General features: G+C 34.3%; 1 protein-coding gene across 1 annotated transcript in view; it reads right to left on the bottom strand.

The window, feature by feature from the left end:
• The window catches only part of LOC110441523 (tetratricopeptide repeat protein 27-like), an 18,995-nt gene extending 6,430 nt beyond the window's left edge, over positions 1 to 12,565 (bottom strand). Inside the window, exons 1-17 of the mRNA XM_021484696.1 lie at positions 12,487 to 12,565; positions 11,077 to 11,260; positions 10,215 to 10,341; positions 8,944 to 9,084; positions 8,659 to 8,761; positions 8,206 to 8,245; positions 7,333 to 7,457; positions 6,533 to 6,669; positions 5,932 to 6,041; positions 4,862 to 4,931; positions 4,308 to 4,421; positions 3,619 to 3,714; positions 2,751 to 2,873; positions 2,161 to 2,334; positions 1,302 to 1,355; positions 728 to 826; positions 66 to 118 (exon numbers count right to left, since the gene is read on the bottom strand). Coding sequence (XP_021340371.1) covers positions 66 to 118; positions 728 to 826; positions 1,302 to 1,355; positions 2,161 to 2,334; positions 2,751 to 2,873; positions 3,619 to 3,714; positions 4,308 to 4,421; positions 4,862 to 4,931; positions 5,932 to 6,041; positions 6,533 to 6,669; positions 7,333 to 7,457; positions 8,206 to 8,245; positions 8,659 to 8,761; positions 8,944 to 9,084; positions 10,215 to 10,341; positions 11,077 to 11,260; positions 12,487 to 12,559 — 1,823 coding nt within the window. The 5' untranslated portion in view covers positions 12,560 to 12,565. The remainder of the gene's footprint in view (positions 1 to 65; positions 119 to 727; positions 827 to 1,301; positions 1,356 to 2,160; positions 2,335 to 2,750; positions 2,874 to 3,618; positions 3,715 to 4,307; positions 4,422 to 4,861; positions 4,932 to 5,931; positions 6,042 to 6,532; positions 6,670 to 7,332; positions 7,458 to 8,205; positions 8,246 to 8,658; positions 8,762 to 8,943; positions 9,085 to 10,214; positions 10,342 to 11,076; positions 11,261 to 12,486) is intronic.
• Positions 12,566 to 14,730: the final 2,165 nt, after the last annotated feature.

The following is a 14,730-nucleotide window of genomic DNA, read 5'->3' as shown; positions in this document are numbered from 1 at the left end:
CCGCCCGCCCTCCCAAAATCTTTTCCTGATACAATTCTGCCCATCAACAATATGTGGCGACTTACCTTTCTTTCAGTTGGACATAAGCCGTTGCCATGTTGTTCCAAGCCTCGTAATTCTGCAACAGTTCAATTTGTATTGATACATGTATATAGTATTGACTACTGTTAAACTTGTTTTTGTCTAGTTCAAATTTTCACTGTTTTCCTAGTCAATACATATCAGGAAAAAAATATTAAATCTGAGGATATTTCATTTCTTGGTATAAGTTTTGGTCAGATCATGTATAAAATCATCCTAAAATAACTGACATAATAATAACAATAATATACAACATTTGATATAGCGCCCTATCTAGCTATCATTGCCACTCCCAAGCACTTTACAGTACATGGATATACAATTAATACAATTACCATATGCATTTATCAATACAATTTTGAGAAACTCTCAGAAGCTGCCTCATCAGGCGCTAACTACTAGTCCTATGCCACCTAGCTCATATCTCCCTATGTGTTTATGCCTGCATGTGTGCTGGAGATGTAATGTGTGCTATTTTGTAGTGGGACCATGATTCCGACGATATCATTTATAGTGCCACCTCACTTGAATGCTACAGCACAGATACCGAAACATCCACCCCAGACCGATTTAAACTCAACCTGGGTTGTTGGACAGACCAATGTAAACTCCACCTGGGTTGTTGGAGTTATGTAATAATACTTACATCATAATCAATGTTGACACACATTTTGAAGGCATGCACAGCTTTTTCATACTTCTGTGCTGACAGAGCGGTACATCCACAGGTAAACCAGACGGGCACCTTTGTAGAAAAAGACAGAAAATGAATTAAGATGTTATAGAGGAACAGTGGTCTTTCCTCCCCTAACAGATCTGGACCAGATCATGATCAATCACTGCTACGAAGCAGACCTGGAATAGGTCAGTTACTGATAATTTGCAGAGTGCCCATCCACAAAGTCCTGATTTTAAAATTGAATTTGGAATTACGACACTGACAGATGCTTTCACAAAACCAAAAGTTACTCTACTTGTTTTTTTTGTTAAGATTTTTCTCTCATAGATTTCAGGCCTAGTGATGACCATGTACCATATAGAGTGCTCCAGTAAGGAAGAATTCATTATGTAATTAAATGTTTGGTTTGTATTTTCTCTAGAAATATTTGAATGCAAACATCATTGAAAATCAAAACCTTGCAATTTTATTTGTTTAAACCCTTACAATAGCTTGAATTTGAATAAAATATCAAAACAATCACATATAAAAACAACCTTACCTGTAGACAGTTAATTTTCAGGGATTTATCAAAGCATTCCAAGCTCTTTTCATACTGAAAAGGAAATAAAAGTATGAGTTAAACAAGATAAAATACTGAAGGCTGAGTTTTTTTTATTTAAACAAAAATTTCAGTCAACAATTACCGAATCCTTGATCTGGTTCAAACCTGATTGAATTAATCAGCTGTTAACACAAAATCTCATAATCTTATTTTTAAAAACATATCTAAAATTTACCAATGTTTTTGTATTTCTTGTCTGTGGCTGATCTTTTTGAGGTTTTCTATACATTCAAGTTAAATTCTGAAGTTTTACATTTTTGAAAATGTACAAGATGAAATTTTTGTCACTAAGATTATAAGGTTTTGAAGTGTATGTTGTATTAACAACTTTAGTATTAACAGTTTTTTCTTCACGATTAATTGGCTTTTCAGCTATCAACTAAAATTTATGAATGCTGTTTTTTGATGGAAAACCGATTGGATGCTGTTTATGTGTTTTGAAGAAATAAGTTATACTTTACCTAAAGATTTTTAAAAGTAAGAGTTATCAAGAGCAAACATATTGCATACTTGCCAACGTTTTGAAATTTCCATGTGTATGTTCTATACACTCTAGGTGGAAAAAACACTTTAAATGGCAACCTTTATTGAAAATGCTCCATTTTTTGGCCCAAAATTAAGAGCCTCCCTCCACAATAGGGAGAATTGGCAGGTAAAACGTAAGGAACAAATTCATCTCTTATAATGTTAATACATAGTAATACATAGTTAACAAGTTATAGTATATACAGCCTACTTTCTTAAGGTAATGTGCAACAATATGTTGCCCAACTTAACCGACAGCAGACCGACTTACATCTTCATGAGCGAAGTAGTGATATGCCAGACACCTCATAGCGCGGGCACTTTTGTGATTGGACAACTCCCATGCTTTTTCATAATGAGTAATGTCCCTTGTCACATCACCGAGATAACACAACAGACTTGCTGTTTCTTTTATTGCTAACTGTTCTCTGATCACATCCTCAGCCTGAAAACAGTCAACGAAATCAAAGTTAAACACACCGGGTAAAAATAGGCGATAATCTTCAAAGTCTGGCTGTCATGTTGGAAATATTCATTAGTTGGCATGCATACCTTTTAACCCCCTTTCACAAAGAAGAGGGGGAAGACGAAGTTATGATGCCCCACCATCCCAACACTGGAAAAATTAGTGTGGGGGAGTGGGGTGTAAAAATGTATATAAATGACCAATTTTTGCCTCCATAATTGATAATTGCAGACATGGAGGTCATTGTGTGTGCAATGACACATCACATTTTGGTTTAATTATGTTAACTTTCATGCATTATCTTCATTATCACTTAATTTCTATTAGAAGTCCATTTTGTAAAAAAAACAATTGTAGTATATCAGATATCATTAATTTCCTACCATATAACATACCTTTTCCATTTTGCCAAGACGTTTGTAACAAGCAATGACCTGTTCCCACATCTGTAACTGTTCATAAGCATCCAGGGCAGATCCCACTGCTCCAATGCTCAATAGGAGATCTGCAAGGTCCATCTGGAAACATTGAATTCACATAACAGTTTGTTATACAACATTGTCTGGGACATTTCAAACATCTATTATGCACCCACTATGTTTCTGTAAACATTATATTCGTACAACAATTTGTTATATAATATTATCTGTGGCATTTCAAGCATCAATTATGTTTCTAAAAACATTCTTTTTCTTTTTGCGTAAACAAGATAATTTCCTAAAAAGGTGTACCTACAAACAATGATTAATTGATAAACAAGATACCTTATTTTATTTGTTGGTTTTACATTGAATAATTTTCACTAAAATTTGAAATACATACACTGTAAATACACAAGACAAAATAGATACACTACTTAAAATGACAAAATTAAACACAATGTATATACAAAAGACAATAAAAATATCTACATGCATATGACAGTAAGACAAAATACTCTCACATGTATACATAAAACAAACAAAAAGGTTAAAGGACAAAATACACACACATGATGCAAAACAATGCAACTTGACTTAATTATTGTATCAAAAATAATATAGATTAAATATCTTGCATGTGCTTTCAGCCAAGGATAGATTAATATATGAAAAATGAATTCCAATGTGGTTCATTAATGGTAGATTCGATTCTCTTTAAATATCAGTCTAGAAAATGACTTGCTTTACAGAAGTGTCTGTAATCCGTGTTATATATAGATGTATTTGATATATTGATATAATGGATAATAACTTGTCTCCACATAATGAGCAGTATAGTTACCTTGATCATCCATGAAGATTGAACTCTGTGGCAGTAAAACAGGTGGAGTCTGTGCTGGGCTGGAGGTTCTGGTCGATTTATCTGGTTAACTATCTCCTGTAACAAAAGCATTGTCAGGGCCCTTTATGTCTCAGTGTGGGATAGGTGACAACCCACAATCCTGTGGGCGGCCACATGGCTAAATGTAAGATAGCTAATAGTACGTGTTCACAATCCTATGGTTGACTTCATGACTAAATGTGAAATAGGTAAGGATGGTGGGAGGATTGGGCTTTGGTTCACAATACTTTGGTTGACCACCTGATGAAATTTGGGATAAAATCATTATCCTATGGAAGGTCTTGTGACTAATGGTGAAATATCTCAGGGCTCACAATGGTATAGGTGACAAAATCAATTCACAATGCATTGGGGGAGCTTCATGACTAAGCTTGCGGTCAGTGAAAATTCAAAACGCAATGGGGAGAGGGGGGGGGGGGGGGGGGGGGGGACAGGTGTCAATAGTAAGGCCTCATGTAATGGGGGTACATGACTCAGTGTAAAATAGAAAAAGGTTTACAATTGTATTTAAGCCTAGTTACTTAAAGTCTAATCAAATATTGCTTGTATTAAACTCCTTTCCTACATCTCCTGGAATGTAATATAAAGTTGTTTTATGATATGTAATAAGTTTGAATTTCTACACTCACCTCAACTTGCATCATGGATCTTTCCACGCGCCGACAGCTGCCCTTCTGTAAGGTTGACCTTAAGACCAGGCAGTGAACAGATGTTGACCAGCACTTCACTTGGGCCAGCACACACTAAAACACATCAATCATATCATCTAGAATGTCACAATACCTGTACATATAACACACTACATACACAACACATCGTGACACTCTTACACAACTCAAACACTTACACAGCGAAGTGTAACACAAAAAAACCTGTTACACTACAAAATAATACATGTCTATCAACAAAGTTTTCTTCATCAACATATAAAATTACCATACATCTGTCACAAATCTCGCATACGGAAGTGATTCTGTCTAAAATTTCTTTGAATACTTATTTGTTTCAGGAATATTAATTCATCCTTACATCAGAATACTAGCAGATAATTCCTAACAAAAATATATAGATGTCTCTTTCACACGATTCTGAGATTTATATAATTTTAAGTTGTTTCTAAATGAATTGTGCGTGATTAAAATTATGTATAACGTAAATCTGCAATGTGTCTCACTACACTCACAGATGTATAGGCCTCTAACTCCTCTTCTGTCAGTCTTTCATAGCTAGCCCGGCTTCGTCTATAGTCCTCCCTGAAACATCAGAGTTTTGACATTTATAATTGTTTCTGTGTTTTCCAGTTCCTGGCACCAGATAAAGCTTAACAATGCTAAACCATCCCCTGTCTTATCTCGACTCCTAGCTATCCTGGTAAGGTTTGGATATCTATCATAGCATTCCCTCTCTTAAAGATCCCTGTCTCACTGTAACAAAACACTGTGACTATTGACTCCTAGCTATACTGGTAAGGTTTTGGATATCTATCATAGCATTTCCTCTCTTAAAGATCCCTGTCCCACTGAAACAACACACTGTGACTATTGACTCCTAGCTATACTGGTAAGGTTTGGATATCTATCATAGCATTTCCTCTCTTAAATATTCCTGTCCCATTCTAACAAAACACTATAGAATTATTAAAACTGTAGTTTTCCATACATAAATTATCCTCCCGTTGATATCTGTTTGGCTATAACTGCAGCGTGACTGGACCAGTGTACTCCTGTTGACCAGGTAGCTCAGCTGTCTAGAGCGAAGAACGTATAATGATCAAAGGTCCTCGGTTTAAATCGTGGCTAGATCATTTTTATGTTTCTTCATTTCATATAAAAAAAATATTGAAGTTAGACAAGATATTTTTTTCTATTCAGAAATGATTTATCAAAGCGATACTCATGCTGGAAGAATAGTTTCCAGTGCATATAGTCATAGTTTTTGACAGAGATACAGGGATTCTTAAATATAGTACATCATCCTTGTCTTATCCGGATCATGTATACTTTCAAGTCTTCTCCTTCAAAACGTGATACATTGTATTTTGTATGAAAATATGTAATAACCTTACATTTAGTGAGATATATTGTTAATGATTAAATCTTCAAATTGAATATTTCCTTCATTTAGTGTATTAATTCAGTGCTACATTTAAAAAAAAATCAACTTAAATGCATTGGTATTCAAAATTATGTTAAATGGCATTTTATGTGAATTTTATGGACAAATGTCAGACTGAACTGCCAGGAGGCCACTTACATCACCCCTACAACTACAGCCTGGTCTACTGGTGAAATGGTGTCAGCAAAGTGTTCATCATCTTCAAATTTGATGGCTTCAAGCACTGTCTCATCACCTAAGAGTAGGTCCTGTGGTTGAACAGTGACAGAACAAACTGTTAATGCTTTCTACAACATACACTAATACTTAATAGAGGTAAGTGTACTCAACAGTGTTTTACAGTTTCTTTCGGAATCTGACTTAAGAACAATGTTGAATGCTGCATCTGGGAAATAGTTGGTATAAAAGTGCAAATAAACAAACCAGACTATCTAGTCAGTAAAACGTTCCATAACAAACCTGTCATGTCAAAAAATTGTTTTAAACCCTCCTGATATATGTTAACATTTTTGTTGTAAGAACGACTTCAGAGGAATGGGGACAACTCTAATATAATCATTTCATTATTACCCGATATTAAAATAATTATTATGTCTACATTGTGGTGATACAATCAATGTTGAGCTCATAGTTTATGGGCACCATACGATAACCATTAACTTGATAATATCCCCATCGGCATCACTTACAGAATGTTGTTTTTTCTATAAACTGTAAAATATCAGTAATATTAGCTCACTTTTGGCAAGATGATATTCTCTGGAGATGGTATTAACTCTTCTCCACATGGGGAAGCCTGCAAAGAATCCTTTTTGACTTTAAGTACCAGCTGAGCCTTAGCATCCTGCTGGAAGCGGGTCCTTTTTCCCATGGCACCTAGTCAAGTCAAACACATATATTGTTATTAGTGTTCATTTCATCTAGAGCTTCTCACCATTCCCAGCACCTGTTCAAGAGTGTTTTTTCAGGAGTGCGTTTTCTGTTACTTTGGGATGGGGCCTTTTTCATATCTCGTTTTGGGAAGAAAATATACCAATATTGGGAAGGAAAATTTCAGCAGTAAACTGCAAATTTTGGGAATTAGGTATAGATATGAAATAGGAAATGGGGCCCTTTATCCAACCGAAAAAAAAGGCCCCAGAAAAACACTGTCAGGGGATTATATTTAAAAAAATAAAAATATTATTCCATGTATACTGAAAATTTATTTCAAAATATTTTGTAGAAAAGGAATGATACAACAAACAGCTGTTGAAGGTACAAGCTTGAAGTGGTGGCTTATTATAAATGTTATAGCACTCATTGAAACATAAAATTAACTGTCTTCAATTAACTAGTGTCTGTAATATAATCAACAAGCAAATTTCTATCAAAATATATGAAACCAGAAGTCACTCGAAATGTGCAGACTATTTCATGGCAAAACAGGAAGAAGAAAACAGAGCAATAAGAAATGAGGTAAAAACATTAACTCTTCCCTACTTTGTTAGTGATGTTTTACAAAGATTCTACATGTACCTGTAGATCTCAATAGCTTACCTGTTAATTCAATGTCCAGACCAGCATTTTTTTTGGCTGCCATGAAATGTTCATGAGCCATATTGTACTCGTAGTAGTACATGGTACAATATCCTGCTTCCAGTCGGAACTGTGTGGCAAGATCTCTGTAACACAATTACTGTACAATAAGTATGACAAGTTAAGTCTCAAATATTAGAGATTATGACACTGAGTATTGCAAGTTTTTCAAGACCAAAGGGTAAACATTTAGCATGGCCAGATTTTAATTTTTATATCAGCTAGAATAAAAATAAGTCCAGTGTGGAGGAGCTCCATTGGAAATTAACTTTCATTTTTCATTTTTTTTTCAAATGATACATACTGTTTCTGTATACTAAAAAGGTTCTTATTATTTTGTGTTTTTATAATATCATTTTTCTTCATTTTCATGGTCAATATATATTTCAGCAAAAACAATGCATTCCATGAACATATTTGTCTCTCCAGGAAACAGTATACAATCAACCATAACATTTTCCACCAGCCATATTTCTGCCCTCTTGGTTTTTTTTGTAAAATAACATTTTACTTTTTTTCAAACTAATTTCTTAAGTGTTGAATTCACTTTTTGTTCAAAGGTGAAAATTGAGGTAAAAAATAAAATGAGGTGAAAATGTAATCGTTTTCAGCATTAAAATTTATAACAAGATTGGATTCATATAATATATGTAGTGTAAAATGAATCATGTAAATTGTAAATCCACAATATACTGAACCAGTGGGAAAACCAGCTTTACAGTAAGACAAACCAGCACAGAGAACATTATCAACAAGAAGTTAATTACTTAGGGATGCAGTCTACAACAGATGCTCAATTTAACAGATCTAACTTAGCAGGACGGGAGGATTTACCTGCTTTTGTCATCTGTAAGTAATGGTTCCAACTTTGAGACTGAAAATAAATTGTATAAAAAATGTACTACATTTGTACACAATAATGTCTTCTAAAAGAACATTACCAGGGTCATTTTAAGATTTATACATGCAAACTACAATAAATAGATGAAACTTTTTTTCTTCTAATTATGTACATTAAATCCAATATTTATATATTTTTCAAATCAAATCTCTTGCCTTGTGTTCAGTCACTTTACAATCACAGTCAGTCTAATGCAGTATATATACAGGATCTCAAAGAAATTCAACATTTGTAAGTTGGAGTCTCAACGTATCAAATTTTTCTTGAAGGTCCCGTAAAGTTCGAAACATCGAAGTTTGACTTTAATATCAAGAGAGCATTTTTAATTATTTTGGGATACAAATGATGTAGCCTTTGTACTGATGAATGCCTGGGAACCTTCTTACCTCTGTCTATGAGTTCTAGTGTCGTCTCCTTTAGTGTAGGAGATCTATCATCCAACACCTGCTGTAGGACAGAGATACACCTCAACAGCCACCAGTCTGCTGTCTGTAATTAAAACATCGGCCATTAGAGAACAGCACATGGGGAGAAAACCTCAGACCATTTTCCATTTGACATTCTTTGAATGTTATCATTCATGAGAAAATACCTCCAGTTTGATCTAAGTTTCCAATATAGCCTGATAAACATATGTGGATTTGTTGAGGTAACATTAAGTATGTACATACCTGAAGGTTTTTGAGATGTTCTCTACAATCCAGCAAGATAAAGCGGGCCACAAACAACAGTTCAATACGTAGACATTTATCATAGACTGGCTCCCCATCCATAGACAGCTCCTCCAAAACATAGTTGTGTAGCTTTTTAAACTAAAAAGAATTCCCTCATATTATTTTAACATCTGCTCAGAAAACAAGAGGTCCAAAGGTCTTTTACTAACCATTTTTTTTTCAAATCTATTCTTCTGTTTTACATTTGAAAAAAAAAGGTCTATATATACATAAAAAAATAAATCCATGAGAAGTCAGAAAAAAACACAAAGACTAGGAAATATCATTTTGAATGGTTATGCAGGAATAATGATTATAGTGAATGTGAAAGATGACGGCTCTAGAAACAACATGATGGCTCCTATTGAACAAACATAGATCTGTACCCCTAGTTAAGTTCAATATAACATATACATCATACAAATAACTATTTAATGGTTTTTATGGTTCTTATGAAGTCACTATTTAACAAATTCTAATTCTATGATCATGAAAAAAGGCCTCGATCATTAAGTTGATCACCCTTCATCCAAAAAATAGCTACCGGTACAAATGTTTCATCTTTATACTCTGCTCCAAAGAAGTTATATGTAAATTCAAAGCAAATCATTGCTTAAGCTAAACGATCATATAGTGTGACATATTCTGTACAATTTTTATTTTATCTATCATGGACATACTTATGGATCCATTTCTGTTCATGGAATCTGATTTGTAATAAATTATTAGTTTAAAATGGATCTGAGGAATATTCCAACAATGATGACAAATTGCTGTACATTGCTGCAATTTTGTTTGTTTTTAAATAACAAGAACAGTGATTTAGAATGTCCTTGAACACATTTATTGATGGATGTTTTTGATGTTACTCCCCCTTTTCAAATAAGTTTGCCCTCAAATATTATTTCAACCCAGGTTCTAATGCCCAGATACCACAGGCTACAGTCACCATTTATTACAGGAAAGAGAGTAGTGTGCTTCCACTGGGGATCTACTAGCGACCCCCAGCTTCCCAGTCTACCACTTTACCATATGAGGTAGGGAGAAATTCCATCAAGCCCGAAGCTAGAAGGTTAACCTAATACAGTTAAAATCTGGCACCAACTCCACAGTGAGGCTTTACCTTCTATAGTGTTTTTTGAATATGAAATTATTTTTTGACTTTCTAACATGATGGCATTTTAACATAGAGAATTTCTAAATGGTAGCAAAAAAGAAATTATCTCAACCTGTTCTGGTGAAGAAAAAATCTCGGGAAGATAATCAGATGGCACAGACTGAAGAGGTGGCCCAGTCCAGTTACCCTGTACAAACAACTGTAAGCAGGATATGGCCACACAGAGTAACTCAAGCTCACTGCAACAGACAAGTCAGGTATTAGTTTTACATCTCTTTCAATAACAAATCTATGACCCAATTGTTAAGGATTATCTTTGATAAAAACACTTTTGTGACCTTATTTTTCTCCCTAAAAAGGGAAACAATTTGAAAAAGCTTCACATATCATATATACATATTTTTTATATTGCTATATATTTAAGCAGTTGGATAATTTTTGGAAACTCTTTGTAACCTTTGATCTATTTGGAAAATGAATATCAGTGCTGTCATGCTAATATTGAAAGGCCTGTTTTGAAAAAGAGTACCAAATTTGCTACACACAAATGTATTTCTCTATTTACTGAAAATACTATTTTGATTATATCACTGAAATACTTTTTGGCAAATCTGATTAAATAACTAGAACTAGACTTGATAAAAAAGGGCACTAGAGACTACATTTAACCCTAACAAGGGAGTTGTTTGGTAATTTACAATTCTTGGTATTTGGGATTTAACACAACTTGTTTTTTGCCAGATCCAACAACCTATTCGAAAGGTCTATTCATATTTTTTTTTATGATTTTTTAATACAAGACATCTTCAGTGCAATACAAATGATGGGTAACTAGGAAACAGCAGATGCTTATTTTTGTAATTTGGCCACAATTAATTTGAGATATGTTAGCCATATGGGTTCAAGTGCCTAGTAGTTGATCATAGCTATTCTGGAAACGAAATTGCCAATTAACCTCATCATGATCACTTTACCTGGAAAATCTGTTTTCCTCTGCAAAATCATTAAAAAAGTTGTCGACGTTTTCTTTTATGATGGTTTCAATGCAGTTCTTGACGCCTTTGTTTCTCTTCAAAATTCTTTCAGCAATGGAATGGCTTAATGCACTTTCATGTTTTCCATCAAGAATGTACTTGAAAAGCTCTCTGCATTGTTGATCTGAAAAAAATACCAAGACTACTTTCATAAATGTACATATAATATCATGTACAGTCAACACTTTACTTCTCAACTTTCAACAACAAAGACCTATGGCACTGGCACCTTACTGCTTGCATGTTTCTTTCCTATCTACTGTTATATATCATATATATGTGGCAGGTTTTGATTGTAAATAGGATTAAGGTTGCCTTCTAGCTACAAGCTAGAGGGAATTTCCCTTTACCTCAGTGGTAGAGCGTTCGACTAGGAACCTGGAGATCGAGGGTTTGATCCCCAGTGGAAGCACACTATATATTCTCTTTCCTGTTACATGTACTATTTGACTAATAGTCTAATACGTTGAAATGTAACAAAATACAAAATACTTCTTAAACATCTTGACATGTACAATTGTCATTTACTCAGATGAATGGCTAAGGAAAATGGGTCATCACATTTAATGCTCTGTGGTACAAAATTTCAAGCAGGTGTGCTTGCCAACCCCTGGGTGAGTGCTTGGCAAAGAGATACCAAAGTCTGGGTTGTAAATAGTTGTGTTTTCAGGGGCGAACACTTAGATATGGGAGGGAGGAATGTAGCGCGCCTGGACTTGGTCAATCGTCAGCAACAAGGTAGAGCATCCGTCTAGAGTTAGGAGGGTCCTAGGTTCGAATCCCTGTCTAGACGTTTCATTTCTCTTTCTTCTGTATCAGTGTAAACATGACATGAACATGTTTGTCCCCATTTCTTGTACTATTGTTCGAAAACATGATCTTTTTATTTTACTTATAATGAAAATTCATATAAAAGAAAAAGATATAGACAAGAGTATATTCTTAGAGCTGCTAATCATTCAGGAAGACGAGAAAAAAATTGCCACTTAGATATTTTGGTCAGTTTTAACAGCAGGCACCTGTATCTGGTTTGTAAATATGTTGAATTATAAAATAGTCTGCCTACCCTACTATCATGTCAATATAGTAGGGAAGGCAGACTATTCTATATTTTCACATATTTACATATAACAGATGCATAAACGCACTTTCGGGCCCGTGTTTATTCAAACAAAACACATATCTCTGATACACTACAGTATACATTCAATACAACCCCTAAGTTAGACTGTTACATCACTGAAAGTAGGTTAAGGAACCTTTTTTTTCACATGTTTACATAAAAGATGCAGATGCCTGGGTTTAATTATCACGATGGTCGATACAATCACAAAACACAATCCTACAAACCTTCGTCTGGTTTTTTCTGGTCACGGAGGATATCTAATTCTAAACATCTCATCTGTGTTTCTGTGGACGACATCTTGATACCCACATTAAGAATATATTGCGAGAGACACAGAAGAACAACTCACGTGTTTATGAACCGGATGTTGTAATAAATGTATAGCGTACTACTAAATGCCACACGGGACACTGCGTAAATTGTGGTTAGTTTAAATATCAGAGTTGCCTCCCCTTGCCAGTTTTCCGTCAATACGACAATCGTTTGTAATGAATTACACATTTCATGCCAATAGACACTGTCAATTTATTATAGCTCTTAAAAGACCATGGGCTGTACACATTGATCTTTCCTATCATCCAGCACTTATTTACATGAACGCAAACTTAAAAAAAAAAAGTACTAAACTGATTTTGGTAAACTTTCACACTTGCAAGAGCATTACTGACATATAATTCGTCTTACGAAGCAACACCATGTTTTTACCCGGCGAAGTTGACGTCTTATCAGGCCCTTTCCCCCTAGTAGATAGTTTTACCTTACTTCGACATGTTAATCGGTCTTTAAAAATGCGCAAAATAAATACATGACAAATACTCCCAAGGTATCCACATACAGTAACAATAAGCTTTTGATTAACTGAAAGAATATAGAGTGTCAAGACAATTACAATTTATTGTTCAAAGGAACAAAAGCGGCATTAAAAATTGCTTGACATCTTTGCTGTATTCAAGAGGTTAAATAATTTCTTACCTGGTAATCTGGTACATAAAAGTCAATCATAGACACTGGCTTTGGAGATAACTCATTGTCTGGCGTTTTAAAAGATCTGTTAACATTAATTTAGCACACTGTCACAGGTTTAAATGTCCGAGAAATTCTGGAGAAACGGGGTCGGAAGTAAAGAGTTTCCAGTGTATATAATGACTGTGGTATTTATGATCCGGAAGACTATGTTTTCACTTTGGTTGAATGATTCTCCTTTTATTCATTTGTCGCATGACATGTGTTCATTAATTTTTTAAACTAAAATAATGTTCAAAATAATCAAAATTCCGTAAAATCATTTGTAATGACAGTGACGTATACACTTTATATGTCTCTGGTAATGACAACCTATCTTTTTCAAGCTTTCGGTTAAAACTTACTTTTTGGGAAACAACTTCTGATGATTTACTGAATTACCTGTATGGCGATTAAAGTAAACTGGTTTCATCATTGAGAATTTGATGAAATATAGAAATCAAAATATGAGGAAATTGTTTCAACTTATTACATTATAATAAGTATTAATCTTAGATTTCAGTAAATGGAAATTAACTTGTATATGATTGACGATATTATGAACAAATAACATTGAAATAACTTAATGTGATGTATGCAACGGTGTCAGTTCCATAACTACAAAATACAGGGGTCTTAGCAACGTTGTCAGTTCAAAAACTACAAAATACAGGGGTCTAAGCAACGGTGTCAGTTCAAAAACTACAAAATACAGGGGTCTAAGTGCTGATCCTTTAGGTAGCCCATCATCGACTACCTAAAAATTGTCTCCGCAGTAATTCAATAAGTATACTCATACACAAGGGTCTAAGTGGTGATCCCTGAGGTAGCCCATCATCGATATATAGAGGATCTGACACGAGTGTTCATGTAATATTGAATTTATTGAACGAGTTTATAAATTTCAAATGAAATTAATAAACGAGTTTAATAAATTCAATATTACATGAACACTCGTGTTAGATTCTATTTGTTGTATACTTCGAGAAACACTCTTTTTCTTGACACGTCTCCTCTATATAAATTGTACCTATGGCTGACGAAAGGACGCATTACATGCATTTGTTTGGAGCTCGCTGCGCCACAAAAATAGTGTCAGAAACTTCTTCCCGAGAACATTTTCACTGAACAAACAATCATTTAGGTTTTTCTTCATCAACCAATGTTTTAATAATTATCATAACAACATTAATAATCATTTTTGATACGAAAACTATTCAACGAATTGGCGTTTACGAAAATAGCAGTGACGTCAAATATGTGTTTATATACTATTGAATTTATTAAACTCGTTTGTTAATTTTATTCTCCCAGTGCCCCTGCCTCTGCTATCAATGCAAACAGTAACTCGGTCAGCCATTTTGTTTACAAACGAAGAAGTTGTAGTGCGTAGGAATATGACCTGTTTCCCACGTTGACAAGGCTAATTTGCATGTTTATTATACGTGTGCTATATCGTTTTTATT

Source organism: Mizuhopecten yessoensis, unplaced genomic scaffold, assembly GCF_002113885.1.
Source record: "Mizuhopecten yessoensis strain PY_sf001 unplaced genomic scaffold, ASM211388v2 scaffold716015, whole genome shotgun sequence".
NCBI classification, from domain to species: Eukaryota; Metazoa; Mollusca; class Bivalvia; order Pectinida; family Pectinidae; genus Mizuhopecten; species Mizuhopecten yessoensis.
Note: the sequence above shows the minus strand (reverse complement) of the source record. Positions and strands in the feature narration are given on the sequence as shown.